A 20,893-nucleotide genomic window follows, 5' to 3' on the forward strand; every position below is an offset into this window, starting at 1 on the left:
AAAAATGAAAAGCGAGTTGAAATGAACACCGAAAAGCCCCAGTCAGCCCCTGCGCTCAATACTTCCTGTGTGGAGACGGACCCCGGAGACCACCTTGGGGGGGAGGCGGGGGTGTGCAAGCTCAACTCTGGCTGTCCCGCGTGACGGCCCGGTCCAAGACAAATCACCAGAGGTGCTGCTGTCACCAATGGTCTGGACCGGGACACACAGCCCCTTTAAATAGGGACCTGCCCCACCCCCCCACCCCCCAGCAGCCCCATCACCTCATCTACACTCTGTGTCTGCACCCCCCACACCCACATATTCATGCAGACTCTCCCTACAGGTCACAGAGCCAGGGAGGGGGAGGGGGGGGGGGGGGGGGTGCGCTCGACAGCGGGACTCACTTTTCACCCTCTCACCCCTCGGTCTGTGTTCTCTCCCCCCTTCCCACACGGGCCTTTCAACTCGCACCACATCACATGCGCTCTGTTGTGGCGGCGGGGCTGCTGGAGTAAGGCGGTGAGTCTGAGTACATGTGACGTTAAAGCCTGTTTAAAGTCTGTTTATGTAGTGTGTGTGTGTATGTGTGTGTGCACGTGTGTGAGTGTGTGTCTACGTGAGCGGATATACGTGTGGATGCGCGTGTGTTTTTGAGTATCAATGCTCACAAAAATCCCGACGCTCAACTGAATCACCAGAACGCACGGTGAAGAAGTGTCAGCAGAATCTCCAGTGTCACACTTAACGGAACACAATGCACCCTGGGATCTGGGGTTTGTTGAACCGGGACGCCGTTCCTCATTGGACACATGCCTCATCTATCTCTGTGGCAGAGCCCGTCGGTCCCCCCACGGTCCTGCAGGACCCCTGAAGTGCTGACTCCGGACCCCCGTCCCCTTCACCTCTTGTCCTGTAGCCCCGATATCCAGCATGCGGCAGAAATTGCGAGGTGTCTTTCATCTGCATATTGAACAGCCTGGCCCACAGAAGCGGGGCCTCAGCACTTCACTGCATACATAATGTAAACAAGCAGCAGTTATTCTCCTTAAACCCACCTACAGCACGCCGAGGGCTGGGCGCGGCCTTAATTGGACTCCTCTCCAATTAGTTAGGCAAATGAGGTTGCACGACAAAAATCAATAGTCCCTTTAACTGAAGGAGAAATTAAGTACAAAGGAGTAGGAAAAGTAGAAAGTGTCGTGCGTGCGGTGGAATATGCAAGGTTGAGCAAAAACAAAAGTGCTTCTGAAGGGCTGGAAAGCAACCGAAAGTCCCTTTCCACCAGTGATCCCACGACAAAGGGAAATTCACCCTTTGTTGCCTCTCGCACGCAATAAAAAAGCGAGCCGCTTCTGGTGTGTGCGGGCAGACGTTAGACGGCAGCGAGAAGGCGCTGGCCTGTCTGACGGAGCCCGGCACGCTGAGGCCTGGGGCGATGGCGTCCGGGATTGATTGGCCCAGAGGGGCTGTCAGGGAAAGCACTTCCTGTGTGTTAATGGACGCTCCTGCAGAGAGTGAGGCGGCCTGTGGCAGTACGCAATGCTAGCCGTTTCCCCGCCATCTCTCTCTCGCTCTGCTGTCCCATCCCTCCCTCGCCCCTTCTCCCCAGATGCTTCCACTCTCTCAGCTAATCAGAGTGGAAGTCGAGTGAGAGAGGCCAGGCTAGCTGGAGGAGCACAGCGTTGTGGGAGGAACCCTCTGTTCCTCTACCAACAAGTCCTCCTCGTATGCCAAGCCTTCGCTTTACTTTCAATTGTTCCACTTCCACTGAAGCTCAATGGAAGTGATCCTGGGAGTGTGTGTGTGTGTGTGTGTGTGTGTGTGTGTGTGTGTGTGTGTGTGTGTGTGTGTGTGTGTCTGGTCCATACCCAAGTCTTCCCAGATGGTCCAGCTCTGGTACCGGGGGTCCGTAGGTTTCGATGAAAAGAGGCTGGTAGCGGTAAAGGACTTCCTCTATCTTGGCCATGGGCTGATGGGACACTGTCTGGCCCTGGAGGGGGAGGGGAGGGGGAGAGAGAGGGGGAAGGGGAGAGGGAGGGAGAGAGAGAGAGAGAGAGTGAGAGAGAAGTTCAGCATAATACAATAATCCCCATTGTCTCAGGACTCGTCGTAGCTTGCCATTAGGCCGTGGGCGAAGTAGGACTAAAGTGCATTCAGAAACCTCAAGGTGACGAAAATACCATTAGGGTGCAAATGAGCTTTACGTCAATCACAGCTAACAGGTAACCACCGCATGGTCTTGAATGACTGGTTTGTAAATTGCAGTTTTGTCAAACTAAATGTTTTTTCCACTTTCCTCACACACTATTGGTTCTGGAGGGTGTTAAACGTTCATGTACAACATACAACTATCCAACAATGACCCATAACACACATGTAACACACGTACTGAAGTCTAGGTAACATGTACAGTTAAAGTAATGAAATGGTTATTATGAAACATTGCAGACTTAATCATTTCCAAATCATGAAAAAAACAAAAACAACTGGCCAAAGGAAGAGTATTTTTCCATTGATTACAGAACGACCCCTTGCCTGACCTTGAGGTCCACACCTCATCAGACCGGGCCCTGGGCCGTGTTCCAGACCTGGGGAACGGGTGCCAGAACGCACCGATCACCTGAACCACGATGGGGCCAAGCGCAGGCCAACACACACAAGAGGGCGTTATCACAAACTAAGAAAGCGTTTTCTCAGTACGCATTTAGTGTACGGAGAAAAAAAGTCCCTTGAATCCATAATTGTCAAAGGCTGGGGTTTCAAGCATTCTGCCAATCAGTTGAAATAAAGAAGCTGGCTGCTCATGCCCTTGAGCAAGGCTATTGAGCGGGAAACGTGAGCCTTCTGCAGGACGCTGCAGAATTGCTCAGCATGGCCGCGTGCCACGGAGCAGGTGGAGGAGGGGAGGGGTGGAGGGGTGGAGGAGAGGAGGGGGGGGGGGGGACAGGAGGGTGGAGATATATCTACCAAATTGGGGTCAGACAACCATGTTACCCAGCTATTAAAGAAACCAACCCAGTCCTAGAAGTGTGCACAATTCAAAAAACATTCAGGAACAGTGGATCGAAAAAGACCCAAACAGAGGAGCCGACCAAACTAAAACTAGTACCAGGTGTCCTGCAGCCCACCCATCACACCGTTACCAACGGTGTACAACAGAGCCGACGGGTCCAGCCTCACTCCCAGCAAGGCGCGGTCCGCTCTGAGACATGAAGGAGTGTTCGCTACATAAAACACGGTAGAAGAAATCACACACACTTCTCCACCGCTTTCGCTCGCCCTTTGACCCTGAAGGTGCCAATGCCTCCCTCCCCTGTCCCATCCATCCTGCAGCTCCGCAGAGCCCCACCACAGCCCTAATGGAAACCAGACCGGACCGGGTCAGACCAGACCGAGCCCGGACCCCGTCATCCGTCTTCCTGCAGACATGCAGGCCCATGTGACCCCCCCTGTTGGGCTGATCTGAAGTGGACTGTCTGATGGGGGAGGGGGGTCAGAGAAACGATAGACAGAATGAAAAGGAAAAGCGGCAGAGAGGAAGAGAGACAGTGAGAGCGAGAGAGATGGTAAGACACACACACACACACACACACACACACACACACAGAACACGGTAAGAGCTGGAGACCGCGTAAGGACACTAAATCTGATGTTTTTGTGACAGGGCTGAGCCCACCCCCGCCATTCTAGAGAAGTTTCCTACAGATTCCACTTCAAGGACACCTTGAAACCTGGCAGAGACAGGCCAGAGCAGGCAAACAAACACGGCCCAGAATATAAACCCCACACACACACACACACACACACACACACACACACACACACACACACACACACACACACACACACACACACACACACACACACACACACACACACACACACACACACACACACACACACACACGAGAATCAGTGAGTGTGGATCAACGTGATCCATTGGCTTTCTGTGAAAACGTTTTAACGTCCATAGCTGTGGTCGCCCAGTCCGATCCCAGAGGCGGTAGCGTCCCGCTAATGCACTTCGTATGGCCCGTCCCTCCTTACATTACAACCTGTTGAAACCTTCCATCACACACTCATCAGCGCCTCCTATTAAAAGCTTGTCTGGAGCGTTGGATATGCTTGTTGTTCCCAAATCCTTTGGTCAGAGACAGCAATGCAGACGGGGGGAAATGGAGAGGGGGGGGGGGGGGGAGAGAGAGAGGAGGAACAAGCGATGGAGCACATAAAGCACGGCAAAAAAGTGTTTCCATTGGCCCCTAGTCAACGGGCCAACACAAACATCTGCTTTTAGCATTAACAGAGGCAGATATTACTACCTTTGCAAGTGTGTGTGTGTGTGTGTGTGTGTGTGTGTGTGTGTGTGTGTGTGTGTGTGTGTGTGTGTGTGTGTGTGTGTGTGTGTGTGTGTGTGTGTGTGTGTGTGTGTGTGTGTGTGTGTGTGTGTGTCCAGTTTAAAACTCTTTTAATACCCCCTGTGACACTTAAAAGCGACCTCGGGAGACCATCCGTCTTAATAAAACCGCAGGGGAGGATAACTCCAGGAAATCACATTGAGCTAAGGGGAGTTCTGTCCCCACCCCCCCGCGCCGCCGTGGTCCACCCCCACCCCCCACGCATCACCTCGCCGGGCGCTTCTGGACCCGGGATCGGGGTCCCTGATCCTGCTCCCGGCATGGGTGTGTTTGTCTGTGTGTGTGTGTGTGTGTCTGTGAGTATTGTGTGTGTGTGTGTGTGTGTGTCTGTTTGTATGCGTGTGTAAGTGTATTTATGTGCGTGTGTGTGTGTATGCATGTATGTATTTGTCCATATGTGTGTGTCTGTGCATGTGCCTGTGCACGTGCACGTGCGTAAGCCTCACTGAACTGAACACACACAGGGTTCATCCTGACAGTGTGATTCATCCCCCGGTGCGAGCGGAGCGTTCCGTGAAGCAGAGCCAGTGATCCCAGCCCGGGCGCAGGTCCACGCTCTGGGCTTTGTTTCTCTCCACGAAGGGATTTCACATCACAGACGTTTGGAGAACGTAAACATGAGATGATGTTGATTCTATTTACTTGACAGGTTTATAATCATTGCATCTTTGTGGAACGGAAAAATGTTCTTTTTTTCCTGGATTACAAAGAACAAAACAGCTCACTCTCAGTCGGTTTTACGACTTTCTGGTTAGCAGCTGGATGCCTGCCAGGTCCAACACTACTACTCTACTTCCTCCTTCATCCCGGGCCGACCGGGAGCGTCATCTACCTGTCTCAGGTAAATGGAGCCGTCACGCTTCAGCTCACAATGAGAGGAGATATGAGTCACGCGGATAAAGGAGAAGGCAGGGTTTTTCCCGCTCTTCTGAGTCCCTTTTTAATAGTTCCTGCATCCTCAATGAGAGTTTAGAGTTCAGTCAGACACCCCGCTCCTCCCCAGGCTTTTACACCTTGAGCGCGGTGCACACCGCGTGGTTCAGGCGGAGGTTAAGACTTTGTTTCCTTTCCATTTGGTTCGGTGCACGTTCAACAGACTTTGTCTCGCTGTTGAACGCTCTTCTATTGGAAAGAAAATCAGAGGGAAACTCACAAAGCTTCCTTCCTTCCTAATAATGGAGCAACTACGTGCGGTCTTGGTTTTTTTAATTTTTTTAATTTTGAGTTCCTTCAAAATAAAATTAACCCACCATCGCTGATAATAAAAAAAACATGGTTGTTTTTGATTGACCACGAGCACCTGCTTCATGAGGTACTCCACCCTGTTTAGGGAGGTGCTTTCACCTCCTGACTGCACCACAGCTCATTTTAATTGAGGGAAAGTTCTCTTTACACCTGGATGAATATGTTTCTCATTCCAGTTTGCAGCAGAATTGTACATTTACCCACAATGCATTGTTTTTTGGGTTTGCTTCCTGTACTCTGTCTGTTCGGGTTTATGACTCAAGCGAACCGAACCCAAGTTCCCCTGAGAGTGGGACGAGAGCTGGTTCTCAAGCGGACCAGCGTTGGAATTAGCGTTCACAGTACACCCCAAAACAAAACCTTACTATCAGGGACACTCAAGGGATTGATTAAACGGACCCAACAGCTCAGGAAGGTGTTAAGGTGTTGTCTAATGAACAGCTGCTTTGAATCGACGACACTGGAAGAACTGTCCTTGAACCAGAACACCCGCTCAGGGGACGGCCGACCACTGTCAGCTGGCACTCATAAGGGGTCCCACCGCGTGTCCCCCTTCCCCTGTAGCGCTGTAGGACGTCCCAAGGTCACACGAGACTCCGTCTCCATCTGCACTTGCAGTCAAAAGCAACACACCACCGCCCCCAACCCCACCACCACCCCCAACACAACCACCGCCCCCAACCCCACCACCACTACTACTACTGCTACCACCATCACCACCACCACAACCCACAACCAAACCAAACCACCAAGATCACCAGCCCCCATCCCCGTCACCAGCCTCCATCCCCACCACCAGCCCCCGTCACCAGCCCCCATCCCCACCACCAGCCCCCGTCACCAGCCCCCATCCCCGTCACCAGCCCCCATCCCCGTCACCAGCCCCCATCACCGTCACCAACCCCCCCCCCCGCGGCTGCAGGGCAACAAGCTGCTGGGAGCCCTTAGCAACAGACTGGAGTGCTAATTGCAGCGATGGACCGAGCGCTGGTGGTCATTGTGTCGGGGATCAGTCCAGCACGCCGGGTGAGGAGCCAGCCTAGTGCCATGCCATCCGGAGGCTGCTGCTTCCTGCCCGGACACTGCCAGCGCTCCTGGGCAGATAAAGAGCTCTGGGACCCCCCCCCCCTACGCATTGGCCCAGTAGGCAACAAGTAGCAAGTGTGAACGCCGCCTACCCTTCCCATAGCGGTTTAAATATAACCGGCTGACCAGCAGCAGCTGCCCGGTGCAAAGCCCCTAAGGCTGACAAGTCGTTTTTTCCGCTGCCCAGCCATGGAGGGCCCGCCCCCAGTGGGGGGCAGCGGGGCCAACCTAAACAGGGCCAAGTCAGGGACAGGGGCAAAGGTGTGAATGCCCACATGTGCTGGTGCCAATCATGTCTGAAGGATAGGAGAAGGAGGGGGGGGGGGGGGGGGGGGTTCCTCTTTAGTCCCCTGAGCCGACCCCCTCCGCAACTTCAGAAGCCCCCACCGCTATTGGCCTGCGTGCCAACACACCAATAAAAGTACAAAGGCCAAAGGTCACGCCCTCTCCAGGATAAAAACAACTGCGTCTTCAGCCTGAGAAAGACATGGCAGTCAAGAGTGGATGTGAATCATGTTCAGAACACACACACACACACACACACACACACACACACACACACACACACACACACACACACACACACACACACACACACACACACACACACACACACACACACACACACACACACACACACACACACACACACACCCTACGTGGGGGCTGTATTGGATCAGAAGTTAAAGGACGTCACTACAAAGAGTGTCAACAATTAGGGAGTGATCTATATCAACAATGCACAATCACACAAAAACAGCCTGGACGCGCACGAGGGGGGGGGGGGGGGGGGGGGTAACACCTGCCAGGTAGAACAGGCTGGACGGGTCGGTGGGAACACGCCGGCATACAGTGACGGGACGCTTAGGGGTCACTGCAGAGGACAACGCAGCCAAACAGCCCTGAGCAAACACGCCCCCGGGAGCCAGGGCCGCTTAGTCGCTGTGCGTGCGTGATATGTGTTTAAACATGCAGACACACAAACACACTCGTAAATACACGCGCAGGCAAACATGTATTCATTAATACACACACATATTTCATAAATACACACACACACACACTTAATTGTTTTCTTCAGGGCTGTTTGCGGGAGCTAAAATCAAAACTAATCCAAAAAGGTTATGGTTTCCACAAGCTAGCCGCCCCGTGTTTGTGGACGTTAACAACCCGCATTAGGCAGAGTGTGTGAGTCATGTTGAAGCCTTAGGTGTGTGTGTGTGTGTGTGTGTGTGTGTGTGTGTGTGTGTGTGTGTGTGTGTGTGTGTGTGTGTGTGTGTGTGTGTGTGTGTGTGTGTGTGTCAGCTGTTCCCCCCCCCCCCCCCCTTCTCCCCCGGGGGCCACTGCTGAAGGCTGGGGGGGGGGGGGGGGGGGGGGGGCGTGCGGTCGTTGCTGATCACTCCTCCAGGGTGGCGCAGCGCTGGGCCTCCAGGAGAGGAGGACACACGGAGACGTGCGCGGTAAGAGACACCTCAGAGGAGGAGCGCCGCTTCTCTTAATGCGGTGCATAGGAACAAAACGCTGTGGTGTGATCCACTGATACGCCCGGACGGTCCACATTTCTCTCCGTTAAAACAAGGAAGTTAATTAAGAGGCTTCTTGTCACCCGGCGTGACGGCGCTGTCTGCCAGACAACAACGCGCCGCCTGTTCCAACAGAAGAGCTCTCGGCCTCCCACACACACACACACACACACACACACACACACACACACCTCCGCAGCTTTTCATTTCAGCGGACGTCTATTTCAAAAAGACACTTTGGTCTTCAAAGAATGTTTACCCGAGCGGGGAGGGGGGGGAGGCGGTGTGTGTGTGTGTGTGTGTGTGTGTGTGTGTGTGTGTGTGTGTGTGTGTGTGTGTGTGTGTGTGTGTGTGTGTGTGTGTGTGTGTGTGTCTGAATTTACTTTTGTGTCTGCGTGGCTTGCCTTTGCTCAATAGACTTCTAACAAAGTGAGGGATTACTCAGAGTGACTCTAGACCATTCCGGGGGCAAGACCAGGCCCATCCCAATCCCGTCGCACACCACACCTGGACCCGAATGACTTTCCCTCAGGACAGGTAAACTGCCTCTGATGGATCCCAGGGCCTCAGGTCCATTACTGTTTTCCCCCCTACCAGGCTGGTCCAATGCTTGGTGAACACTCCTAGTTGTTGTGAGGAGAGTAAATGGTAAATGGACTGCATTTATACAGCGCTTTCCTAGTCAGTGGCCACTCAAAGCGCTTTACAATATTGCCTGACGTTCACACGTTCATGCACACATTCACACACCGACGGCGGCGTCAGCCACGCAAGGCGACAGCCAGCTCGTCGGGAGCAGTTAGGGTGAGGTGTCTTGCTCAGGGACACCTCGACACTCAGCTAGGAGGAGCCGGGGATCGAACTAGCAACCTTCTGGTTACCAGCCAACCCGCTCTACCTCCTGTAGCCTAATCGAGAAGGGGGATTAGGGGGCGGGGCCAGGCTAGGATGTCCCCAGCAAGGTTGGTCAACAACATTACAGAGCTTGGTCTAACATTAGATCACTCTTCAAAATAAAGGCTACAGTAATGCAGGGCATGAATTGGCGCGAGATGAACTGGCAGCCTCACGTTCCACAGCTCAGAGGCAGCCTGTCTATCATCTCACCGACTACCTTGGCCCTGAGGAGGGGGCAGCTGCTGGGGGGGGGCCCGGGGGGACATTTCTACTGGGGACACACGGAGGCATTGCCAACACATCCAAGTGACAGGGGAATTCAGAGACCCTGGTTATATCACTTGCGGTCTTTAAATTCTTAAATTCTATTTTCCCTCCTTGAGAACCCCATAACGTTCTAGAGAGAGAGCGATGCTTCTGAGAGCAGCCCTACCGAGAGGACCGACTCAGAGAAGGGACGGCCTCCACATCACACACATCTGCTTCAGCGTGCGCCGGCCTGTGGACCAACTTTATGACCACGACTGGGCCCTCGCTCCGTCAGATGAATCCTCAAGGAAGGCCAGAGCCCCGCTCGGGGAACGGGGGGGAATCCGCACTAACAGATAAATAAATTCCAGCGCTCTGCAGGAATCCACCACTCTCTGCTGAATCCTCCCCAAGTCAAACAGCAGTGAGGCCTGCAGACCAAAACCACATCACCCTGGGACTGTGGGCTCGCAGCGTAGCGCAGCAGAGCTCGGACGAGGAGTGGGGCGGAGAAGGGGGGGGGGGCAGAGGGAGGAAAATAAAGTGAGGCCGGCTGGAGCCAAGGGCAACAGAATCAGACCTTTTCTCTCCCATCAGCAAGTTTAACTTCACGGTGCGTGTCGAGCAAGGAGCGAGCCAAGGAACCGCGTCTTCCATTTGGGTCGAGCCGCTCTGAACCAGACTCTTCCCTCAGTGTGGGTCGGTCGTCTCCTTGGAGTGTGAAGGAGTTTAGAGGCGAGTAGGAAGACAAGGTAAACTTGTGATCCCCTGCAAGCCTCAAATGAACAATGGATCTAAAAAAGTGCGGCATGTCCACACAGAGCGCAGTAGGCCATGGACGATGTTTTCCTGACTTGAATAAAAGACTGTTCACCACACTGAGTTTAGAGGACTGAGTCGAGGTGAGTATCTCTCCCACGGCCCTCCTCCCCCCGCTGGAGGGGAAGACGAGCGGGCCTCATGGGGGTGAGGAGGAGGGGACTGATGACACAGCCTACCTCATCACAATAAAATGAAAACAAATGCTCCGGGCCTGCAGCGGAATGTCCCTGCAGACAGAGAGACCTCTGCGCCGCCGTGCGCCACGCAAGGAGCCGGCCGCCCGCAGCCCGCATGCACCAGTCATGTGACCACATAGCGGGACGGGGGCCTGTTCCCACACAGAGGAACACCGAACACGTCCGGAACACGCCTCCTTTAGAAGCTTCAGCCGCGGTGGCACCCATGTTCAGTCCAGGAGCATAAAAGCAACCGCCCAGCCAGCCTTCAGCCCATGAGCAAACCCACGGAGCAGCGGGTGGTGCTGAGCTCCAGGGGCGGTAGTGATGGAGCTCACCATGGGTTGGCAGTGAGCTCAGCTCAGATTTCAATGGGATCGAAGCCTCAGGTCCTCCTCTACACCAGAAGACCGGTCTCCGCCAGTACATGGTGTTAGATCCAGTACATGGTGTTAGATCCAGTACATGGTGTTAGATCCAGTACATGGTGTTAGATCCAGTACATGGTGTTAGATCCATTAAGGGAACACGCCTTTCTTAAACCCCAACATCCTCCATAAGATGATCAAAGTCAAGCACTTCAAGTAGTGAGATAAGAGAGTCTTTCATGTCCACACGTCTCTGCCCGCTAACATCAACATCACATCAACTCAATACTTTTTTATTTTATGAATAAAGCCATAGGGGAGCATAATGCATGCATGTGTGCAAAGTGTGTGACAGAACCGCCAACAACAAATTGGTATTTTAACCCCCAAAGAAAAGAGTGAATATCGAAGAAACAACATAGCTCTACAGTAAGTACCAGACATTAGGAGAGGAGGAAGGTGAATATATTGAACATGAAAGCAGTATACAAAGGCAGTATTTCAAGGCAGCGAGATGCAAACCTGCCTGCGTTGGTGTGTGTTTGTGTTGGAGGGCGTGTTAATACGTGTTGCACACGCTGGACCGTTCTGCTCGATCTTCCTCGGATCAAAGAGCCACTCCGGGCCTCAAGCTCAGAGTGTCATAGGATCGCTGTCACTATAACGTGCACGACAGTGACGTAACATGCAGGAGGCAGCTATACCTGTTTACGAGAGATATATGGCTTTACAACAGATACACGTGTGTATGAGTAACGTGCCTAGGTAAAGTGACACTCAACCAACTATATCTGTTTGGACATTCCGTGATTTATTACATGGTGTCAGAAGTGGGCCATATTTACTACGATTGTGAATTATGGCAAACTTTAGCCCACCAGAGAATTTTTCTTTTGATAAACCAACAGAACGGTCTGACTCAAAAAAGCGCTTTGGGAAATTCAGGATATCGTCGAAGCTCAACTTCCTCCAAATATGGAGGACAAATCAGTTCTTTAATCTATGCTATGAGGAGCGAAGCAGGAAACAGGACGAGGAAGACTACGGGTTAGAGGACTGAACGGGTCACGGTATTCTAGCCAATCAGAGAACCCCGGGTCTTGGTTCAGACACAGGAGTTATGGTGTAGTAAACAGGTGCTGGACTCACCATGAGGATCCCCGTGGAGAACACGGTGGAGGTCTTCACCGCCTGCTTCTGCTTCTCTATCTGGGTCTCCAGCTGGGCCACGCGGTCCTTGTGTTGGGCCAGCAGGATGGTGGCGGGCACCCGCGACCGCTCCTGGAGAGCAGGGAGGGAGACGGGTTAGTGTGAATGGTGGGCTGTTGAGGACCTCCAGAGGGACATGGTCCAACCAGTCCCCACCCCTCAGAGCACAAGACCTCCAGAGGGACGTGGTCCAACCAGTCCCCACCCCCCCCCCCCCCCCCTCAGAGCACAAGACCTCCAGAGGGACGTGGTCCAACCAGTCCCCACCCCCCCCCCCCCCCCTCAGAGCACAAGACCTCCAGAGGGACGTGGTCCAACCAGTCCCCCCCCCCCCCCCCTCAGAGCACAAGACCTCCAGAGGGACGTGGTCCTGATCCGTCGCCCCTCAGACCACAAGACCTCCTCAACGGAGAAGAGACTGGAAGAGAGTCTGGAAATCATCGTTGGTGTTCTGCACCACGCAATTCGTGCTGTAAAAGTCTTTTAATGGTTCAATGAGTCCACCGTTCTTAATGAAGGACCACGTAGAGACCAGACTATCAGGGCTACAGTTATTATATCCACACCGTCTCGTCTCTATAATTGAATAAATGTTTTTAAAATATGTGTGCGAGGGAGAGCTTTAGCCTCCTGCGGCGCAGAACGTGCTAACCGTCCCGACCCCTGACCTCGCCATGTTAGCCTCACAGTGACGCCAGGAGGGCGTCAGCTGGCCTCTCCTCCGCCGCCGCCCCTGACCTCCGGTACAGCACAAGGGCGTTCCCATCCCCCCGGGGGACGGCTGCCGGGAAGTCAAACGGTCCCGGGGAGACGAGCCCGGGCCCGTCGGACAGGATACGGACAGAACGCTCTCTGACCGGCTGGATTGCCGCAGACGCCACAGAGCTCAGCGCCATGAAAGGGAACACGGCGTCCTGAAACGGCGCGTGACGCCGCGGCCGGTCTGGGCCTGCACAGGGCGTCGGACGGGGCTCGCCACGCATCGGCGGTTGTGGCTCACAAAACGTCCGGTGAAAAGTTCTGCTTCGTGGGGGGGGGGGGGGGGGGGGGGTGATGAAACATTAAACGGAGGTGATTCCCCCGAGGAAGTACACCAGTCTTGAGATGGGGGGAATACAGTAGGCCTCTCTGGCCCTCCCAGATGTCCGGGCTCAGGAGATACCCCCGGGGGGAAGGGTGAGGCTGATCCCATCTACCTGCTGTCAACAGACCCTGTGCCTTAAACAAACAAATAAACAAACCCACAGCTTAGGCCGCCGCTATCTGTGATGCCCTCAGCCCCCCCCCCACCCCCAGGGACAATCACCTCCCCAGCCTGCAGCCCCACACAATGGGGCTGGGGGGGCTTTAGGATCACAGAACCAGGACAATGCAGACCCAGGACTGTCCCCCTGCCCGCCTCCCCGCCCCGCACAATGACTGCTAATAAGCTCTTAATGAACCTCAGCCCTATGGCACTGTGTTTATATCCATTACACACGCTACTGGTGTTCAATGCAGACTGCTCCCAGCCCTGCTCCCCGCTCCGCAGGCCCACTCCGGTCCGTGAGGAAGTAGCATCACGACGCGTAACCATGACAACACCACAACACAAAGCCACATCACAAAAATCGCGACACATACCACGGCACAACACAACGTCACAAGACAACATCACCACGACGCGTTCATCCTCTCACCAGCTCGTCCAGCAGCGCCTGCTTGTTCTTGCGTTTGGCCTGCAGCTGCCTCTGCTCCTCCTGCAGGAGGTCCAGCCGGCGCTGCTCCGTGCCCTGCTGCTCCAACAGGAGCATTTCCTCCAGCTCCTCCTGCTCCCGCGTCTGGGAGAGGAGAGGGAGAGGAGAGGGATGACGACAGGGGGTCAGGAGATGCAGCCAAGGTCAATCAAGACCGCTGAGGAGATGCTAGACCTCCGTCACAGAGGACCGGGTCTTAAACATCCACAGGTGTGCTCACTGCTCCTTACCCAGAGCTCTAGCACTGGCACCAGTCTTCAAAACATCCAAAAGATAGCCTCTTCCAGGGTGGGATGGAGGTTGATAATATCTTACACTAAGAGGCCGTCTAGAAGGCTTTAATGGACTGAATCATATCCTATGGCTGAATGTTGGTGTTCATCATGTAAGGGCACAATTTGGGCATACCAGCTTGACTTTGTTCCTCTGGATGACGTCGCGGTTCTCCCTCTGGTACTGCTCAATGATCTGCTTGGTGCTCTCCACCTCCACGTTGTTGGTCTGGTTGTACACTGGGACCACAAGAAACACCACAGCTTTACTGGGGAACCTGCCGGTGCACATGATGGTTCAGGTACGACTGTGGGCATGGGCAGAGGTCATACCTCTAGGGACTGAAGACCAGTCCCAGGGTCCTGGGCCCACTCTGTTTGCCTGACCCGAGTGGACCCAGGACTGAAGCTGGGCCTCAGTCTGATGGTGAGTCCCAGCCCAGCCCCACGATGGTGAGTGCCAGCCCATGCAAACCTGCTAAGGCCCTTGCATCCACGCCTTGACCTTACCTATGTCCTCTATCTTCTCCAGGTAATCGTTATACGCTGCCAGACTGGGGAAGTCAAAGTCTCTTTTATTGAACCTACAAAGAGAGCGAGAGCGAGAAAATGATCATCACCATGATACAAAAATAATCCTAAGAGCAAGTCTATGTGCTTGTAGAAAATAAACTCCATTAGGCTAAACTACTGGTAGTGCTTGGTCTCTATATCGCCTAATAGATGCACATTAGATGTCAATTACAAGGCTATTAAAGAACGAGAGAGAGAGAGAGAGAGAGAGAGAGAGAGAGAGAGAGAGAGAGAGAGAGAGAGAGAGAGAGATGAGAGAGAGAGAGAGAGAGAGAGAGAGAGAGAGAGAGAGAGAGAGAGAGAGATTCCCACTTGGCCCTGCCCCCACCCCCTGGGGAGGCTCATTGTCTACAAAACAAACATTGTAATGAGGAAAACAAAGGAGGCTTAAAAGAGGGAGTAGGCATGTGAACACATAAACACACAGAGGCATGGCCTGCCTCCCTGCCTCTCCCTCCCTCCTTCACACACCACATCCCTCTCACTTCTTTTCCCTCTCCCACCCATCCTTCATCCATCGCCCTCCCTCCTCCCCCTCCCTCCCCCGCACTCACGTCTTCAGCAGCTTCTTGCGGATCTCCACCTCCTTGTCCACGGCGGGGTCTTCGAAGAGCTGCACGCGGAAGTTGCTCTTCCTGAGGGGCGTGTCGCACTGCACGCAGTTCCCCGAGCCGCGCACGAACAGCATGTCCACGCAGTTCTCACATCTGAAACCCGAGGGACGAGGCGGTGGGTGAGGGGGTGTGGGGGGGCGATGGGACGGGGAGCTGGGGGGGGGGCTGAAGGGCGACGGGCATCAAACAGACAGCGAGGCAGCAGAGTGTCGAGGGCGCTTTTAGCAGGTGACCCCTTGTCTGCACACCTGACGGTCAGAAGCCCTGCTGGGTGTAGCAGCTCCTGACTGGGACACCGGATTAGACCAATAGCGACTACATTAGAAGAGATCAATACCATAAAGCTCCATGTACCTGAAAGTTACATCTGCAGTCATAATAAATATTTATATAGTTTGATGAAGTTTTGTCTGTCCATTCACTTTACCAGCACGGTAAATAAACATATATACGTTCCATCTCTACGTTCTATACTTCTATACGTTTTACAGACAGAACCAATAGAAACTGGGCTTCAGTGGATCAGAACGGGCTGAGCCGGTACTTCAGTGGAACGCTCCGAGCCGTGTTCAACCCAGACACCCCATCATTATGGGAAGGCGCCGCCATGGCAACCAGAAGACCCACCTGAGGGCTCATACAGAGGAACCCATCAATCACACCTGTAAGCAGGTGGGGTTTTACCCATCAGTCACCCGGCGTGGCCGCTGAGGACAATGTGGCAGGGGTCCTCCTAAATCTCCCCCCCCCCCCCCTCCCTCAGTATAGGGGCTGCGGGGCGGAGGGGCTGAATAAACGTTTGCTCAGTCTGCTTGTTTAATTAAGTCTCAGTGGAGTTTGATTCCACAGGAATTTACCTTCGCTGGGCTTCCTGCTCCCCGACCACAACTCAAAACATGTGGAGGCCGAGTATCACTTCACCCTTTAGTACCGTGGTGATGTTCCCTGCACCATCACAGACATTTTGGGTGTGTGTGTGTGTGTGTGTGTGTGTGTGTGTGTGTGTGTGTGTGTGTGTGTGTGTGTGTGTGTGTGTGTGTGTGTATTGAAGGAGGGGTGGTGAGGGGGGCTTTACTGTACACTACCAGTAGGATGGTTTATGGACCATTTACCTCCAAAATCATGACCGGATTCTGTGTAAACCTCCATCCCCTGACCCATTCTGCTGTCCCAGAAGCTTCAGAGACATCTGACTGCCTCAGCCTGCTTCAGAACAGTAGGGACGTTTCTGAAGGAACTGCAGAACCGTGGGGCTCTGGGTGCTTAGCTTCCCAGATATGGGTCAAATAAACCAAGACAGCCACGAATGATGAATACAACTTTCCAGCAAATGCATTGAGCAATAGCATACTGGCAGGGTTACACACAGACATAGTTTCCAAGTGGTAAAAAAAATTGGAAACTGTATTCCATCGCAAGAAAAAGAAGGGAAAAAAAGAGCCCATCTGTGCTGTCCAGTTGGTGGCTGGAAGCAGAAGGAGCCCCAGCACAAGTGCACCCAAGCAGGGGCAGATGTTCACCGTGTCCCCAGGCTACGGGAGATGTGTGGGCCTCGCCATATGGAGGTAGATGGGAGGACTCGGCTCGTTTCCACAGGCCTACAAAGAGGCCATTCATCAACACAGGACCACGAGCGGGGCGTAGCTTGCCCCCTGCCCTATAAATGGACCACACAACAGAACCCTCCATAGGGGAAATCCTGTGTAACTCTAGAGCACAGAGGTGAACCCTTAAAGGCTTAGAGGGAGGAGACTATTGGAATGGACCCCATCTTTCATCTGTGCAGAGACCGAGTTGTGTTTTCCTAATTCAGTCACACAGACACACACACAACAAGGAATAACACATTAAGAGACGTGTATGATTAATACTAATAAGAACACTCAAAGCAATTTGACTGTTGTATATGAAGGGCCCATATTATGGCATGCTGATTCACATCAGAAAACACGATTACACAGAAGCCTGTTAGCAGGGCGTGTGTGTGTGTGCGCGCATGTGTGCGTGGGTGTCTGTTGGGACTTTAGTGGCGTAGCAAGCGCGTCTCCTCTCCAACCCTTCCCACTCCCTCACCTGTCCTGCTAACCCCCAGGCTCATATCTCTCCCATCTGCAGCTGTCAGCGGGTCGGGGGGGGGAGAGGGAGGGGGAGAGGGGGAGGTGGCACGAGGAGAGAAGGATAAACAGGGCCTGGCTCAGCAAACACCCCCACCACCACCACCACCAACACCACTCTCATGCTGGGGCCTTCATCCTCCCCCCGCCTCCCATGTTAGAAACAAGGAAGACTGCAGGAACAATATTAACATGGTTAGCCAGTGACCAAGCTAAAGTGAGATGTATCATTGTGTAGAGGGTTGAATGGATTCTTTGAAGCCCATGCAGTAACAGGCTAGGGCCAGGGTTATGGTGTCAACAAACATAAGTCCACATAAGTCGCCTGTTGCTGAAGTTAATTAATCCATCCTTATGATCATTTTCAAATGGAACATTTGTCAAACTATTAAATAGGTTTCTTAAAACAATAAAATGACGGCATAAAGCCTCAGACCACAGTGTATGCAGAGGTACCTCGCTTACACTCCAGTCTGTCTTGTGCTCCACACATCAGTAGGGAGAAGGCTGGATAGTAGGGGTGCGAAAAATAAACGTTTCTTCGATGCATCGTGATTCTCTAGACCGATTCCGTCTCGATGCAATTAAGTTAATAATCTGAATTTTAATTAAAACATATTTATATATATATTTTTTTAAATTGTTATTACATTTGTTCGCCTGCTGCAACATTCTGTTCGCCTGCTGCAGAGCACTACAGAAAACTCTCTTTACTGCCTGCGGGTTCTCTGCGCAGAGAACCGACTTCATCTAATATAAAATATTAGATAAGGTAATTCATCTGTTGATTGTCTTTAATGATCATCACAAAAGTGAGTAGCAAAGTAGCAAACTGAGTAGCACACTCAGATGTATATATATATTTTTTTGAAAATCCTGCATGGAAATGTACGTAAAGAAATATTTTGCATCAAGATGCAATGAGATGCATCAATAATTGTTTTAGAATCGAATCGTTGACCTCTGAATCTGAATCGAATCGAATCGTGAGGTGCCAAGAGATTCCCACCCCTACAGGATAGTCCAAAGAAAGCTAATAGAGCGTGATTTGATAGGACACAATACAAGTCTACCACCCCAAATGTAAAGGGGCACTTGGGGTTACGGTGTATGTATACAATCTAAAGAAATATAAATATTTGTATTCAGGCTCTTTCTGATAATAAACACATCCCAGAGAAGAAGAGAATCAGGTGTTAGATAATAGACACATGTCAATCGTTCATCTGGGCTTAGTCTCACTCATCCAATCCTGCGCCAAATCGTCTGTCCCTGTGTCGGTCAATGTGTACATTTGAAAAGTTAAAGGTGTCGAGCTACTTACGAAATGGAAGGAACTTAGCAACAAGTTAATTCATTATACATGAAATCAATATGCAAGTGATGAACAGATTCTGCAGTTTAGACTATTCAACAGAGTGTCCAACATGGCAGTGTGGGTCTATCTTAGTGCAGCCAGTCTGTCTGGCGTCTGTCTACCGTTAAACAACAGAGGGCATCTTGTTTACGGTGGTTGCCATGGCGTTGCACGTTGTTCATTCATCCCAACTACTGCGACATCTGTTTGGAGGACATTGAACTATTAATATTCATAAAACACCCAACACTTGTTATGCGCAATTCGTTGCCACATTGACGACCAAAGCGGGTAACGGGTAAAGCCAGCTGACAACCCGGAAACAAACCCTGGGAAGGGGTGTGTACCTTGAACACACCTCTAAATGTCCAGTGCCTCCTTCAGCATCAGAGGTGTGTGTGTGTGTGTGTGTGTGTGTGTGTGTGTGTGTGTGTGTGTGTGTGTGTGTGTGTGTGTGTGTGTGTGTCAAATACCACAGGACAGCGTGTCATTGTGTTTAAGGTAATAAATAACAGGGAGTGCATATATATCCCCAGTGACAGGGGATATAAAATGCACTGTGTTGGGATTTAAATTTAGATCTGGGTAGAGGTCCAGCTACATAATGCATCACAGCGCACAAAGCTCTAAACTACTGTGTGTGTGTGTGTGTGTGTGTGTGTGTGTGTGTGTGTGTGTGTGTGTGTGTGTGTGTGTGTGTGTGTGTGTGTGTGTGTGTGTGTGTGTGTGTGTGGCTAGACTGGGTACAGTGGTCTAACGGAAACGTAGAGGCTGACGATGGTAAACAGACAGGGTAGGATTTCTTCTTCTTGTTCCTTAGAGATTCTACCCAATAGGAAATCAATGCTGTGGTGCTTGATTCATAGACTGTCACTAATCCAGGCAGATGACACAAATAAAAAATACAAAATTATTCCTGGCATGCCAGTTATAATATTGGCAAAATTGTCATTCCCAAGTATGTCTAGTCAACACTCGTCCGTAGATAACTGGAGACAAACAAGGTGACCTCACTGTAAATTGCTTCATTGCAAAAAAAATCCTTTTAATTTTCTGTGCATGCATCCAGGCAGAGCGTTACGCGCTGACCTGATGACGCAGCAGAGCCGCTTCCGGCTGGCGTCAATAACAGACAGGGTCAAACACATTCTGTCCGCACCTCGGCTGCATGCAAACATGAAGTCCTTTCATTTCACTGGCAAGGTTTTACATCGACGGTTAGGTGACGAGGTTAAACATTGTAAAACGTATGGCTCTCTCCATGCATTTGGGGTTTGAATTGACCTTGTATTGAGAAAAACGCAAATAGACTGTAAATGTCATGTTGATACACTGCCTCCGACATTATCAGAACTGCCTCCGTTTGGAAATACATTAGGTTACAAAATCAGTTTACCCGGAAGCTAAGATTTTATTGAGATGTAAAACAGGGACAGCAATTGTGTACAAATCTGCACATCAACTGTTCATCCAAAAATGGTCCAGATTAAACTAAAGAGTGTAGTTTAGAGTCGCATTCGTGACAATACTTACATTAACATTGACTTCACAATCACACACAGGCTGATCATGTATAATTGTATACATGCATGAACACAGCAGAACGTGGCTTCCATCACCCTGATTGATTCTTGATCTTCTCTGAATGGTATTAGTTTGAACGCTCAACGCATCAGGCTGATGTTGCAACACTGAGCAACGTCTGCTCCAGCACGCATGTTGCACAGCACTGAACTCAGAACCGCTTTTAAAAGATGGATGGAGATGAGCTGAAACTTTGAGGTGATGGGGATATGATGTTAGAGTGACAGGCTGTACTCACAGCGTGTGGCCGCAGACGTTCACCATCAGCTTCAGCGACGGGTTCCTGTACTTGGTGGTCTTACACCGCGGACAGCCCTGGTCGTCCATCTCCTTAACTTAAAATTAAAAGTGTACGGTTGAATGTGTCAAGAAGAAGCGGTTTGTTATGCTGTTACGAGCGGCGGTACACCGTGTTACACACAAAGCAGGGCGGGGGAAACGATGACTCATAAGAAGGGTTCCTAGTGGATGAGTTCCTCCCAGCAGCGCCGCTGAGGAGCGGAGAGCAGAACCGCTCACCGGGTCTCAGTGAGTCAGCTGGAAACGATGAGCAGTCTGCTGATCATTAATTCATAAGGTTAACATTCAAGAGGATTGAAGAGTAACGGCCGAAAGGATGATGGTTCCTACTGGAAATTGAAGAGCTGCCAGGATGCACAACGTGTAGA

At 51.9% G+C, this 20,893-nt stretch overlaps 1 protein-coding gene across 1 annotated transcript; it reads right to left on the reverse strand.

Annotated features, from left to right (window-relative positions):
- Window positions 1-1,850: 1,850 nt before the first annotated feature.
- mnat1 (MNAT1 component of CDK activating kinase) lies at window positions 1,851-20,646 on the reverse strand (the record flags this gene model as incomplete). Its single annotated transcript, XM_084490594.1, has 7 exons — window positions 20,464-20,646; window positions 15,111-15,263; window positions 14,494-14,567; window positions 14,120-14,223; window positions 13,655-13,795; window positions 11,916-12,047; window positions 1,851-1,972 (listed from the first exon to the last, which is right to left on the reverse strand). Coding segments are annotated over exons 1-7 (815 nt in total), but the record flags the coding sequence as incomplete, so codon positions are not given.
- Window positions 20,647-20,893: the final 247 nt, after the last annotated feature.

Source organism: Micromesistius poutassou (genome assembly GCF_964030765.1).
Source record: "Micromesistius poutassou genome assembly, contig: SCAFFOLD_3121, whole genome shotgun sequence".
NCBI classification, from domain to species: domain Eukaryota; kingdom Metazoa; phylum Chordata; class Actinopteri; order Gadiformes; family Gadidae; genus Micromesistius; species Micromesistius poutassou.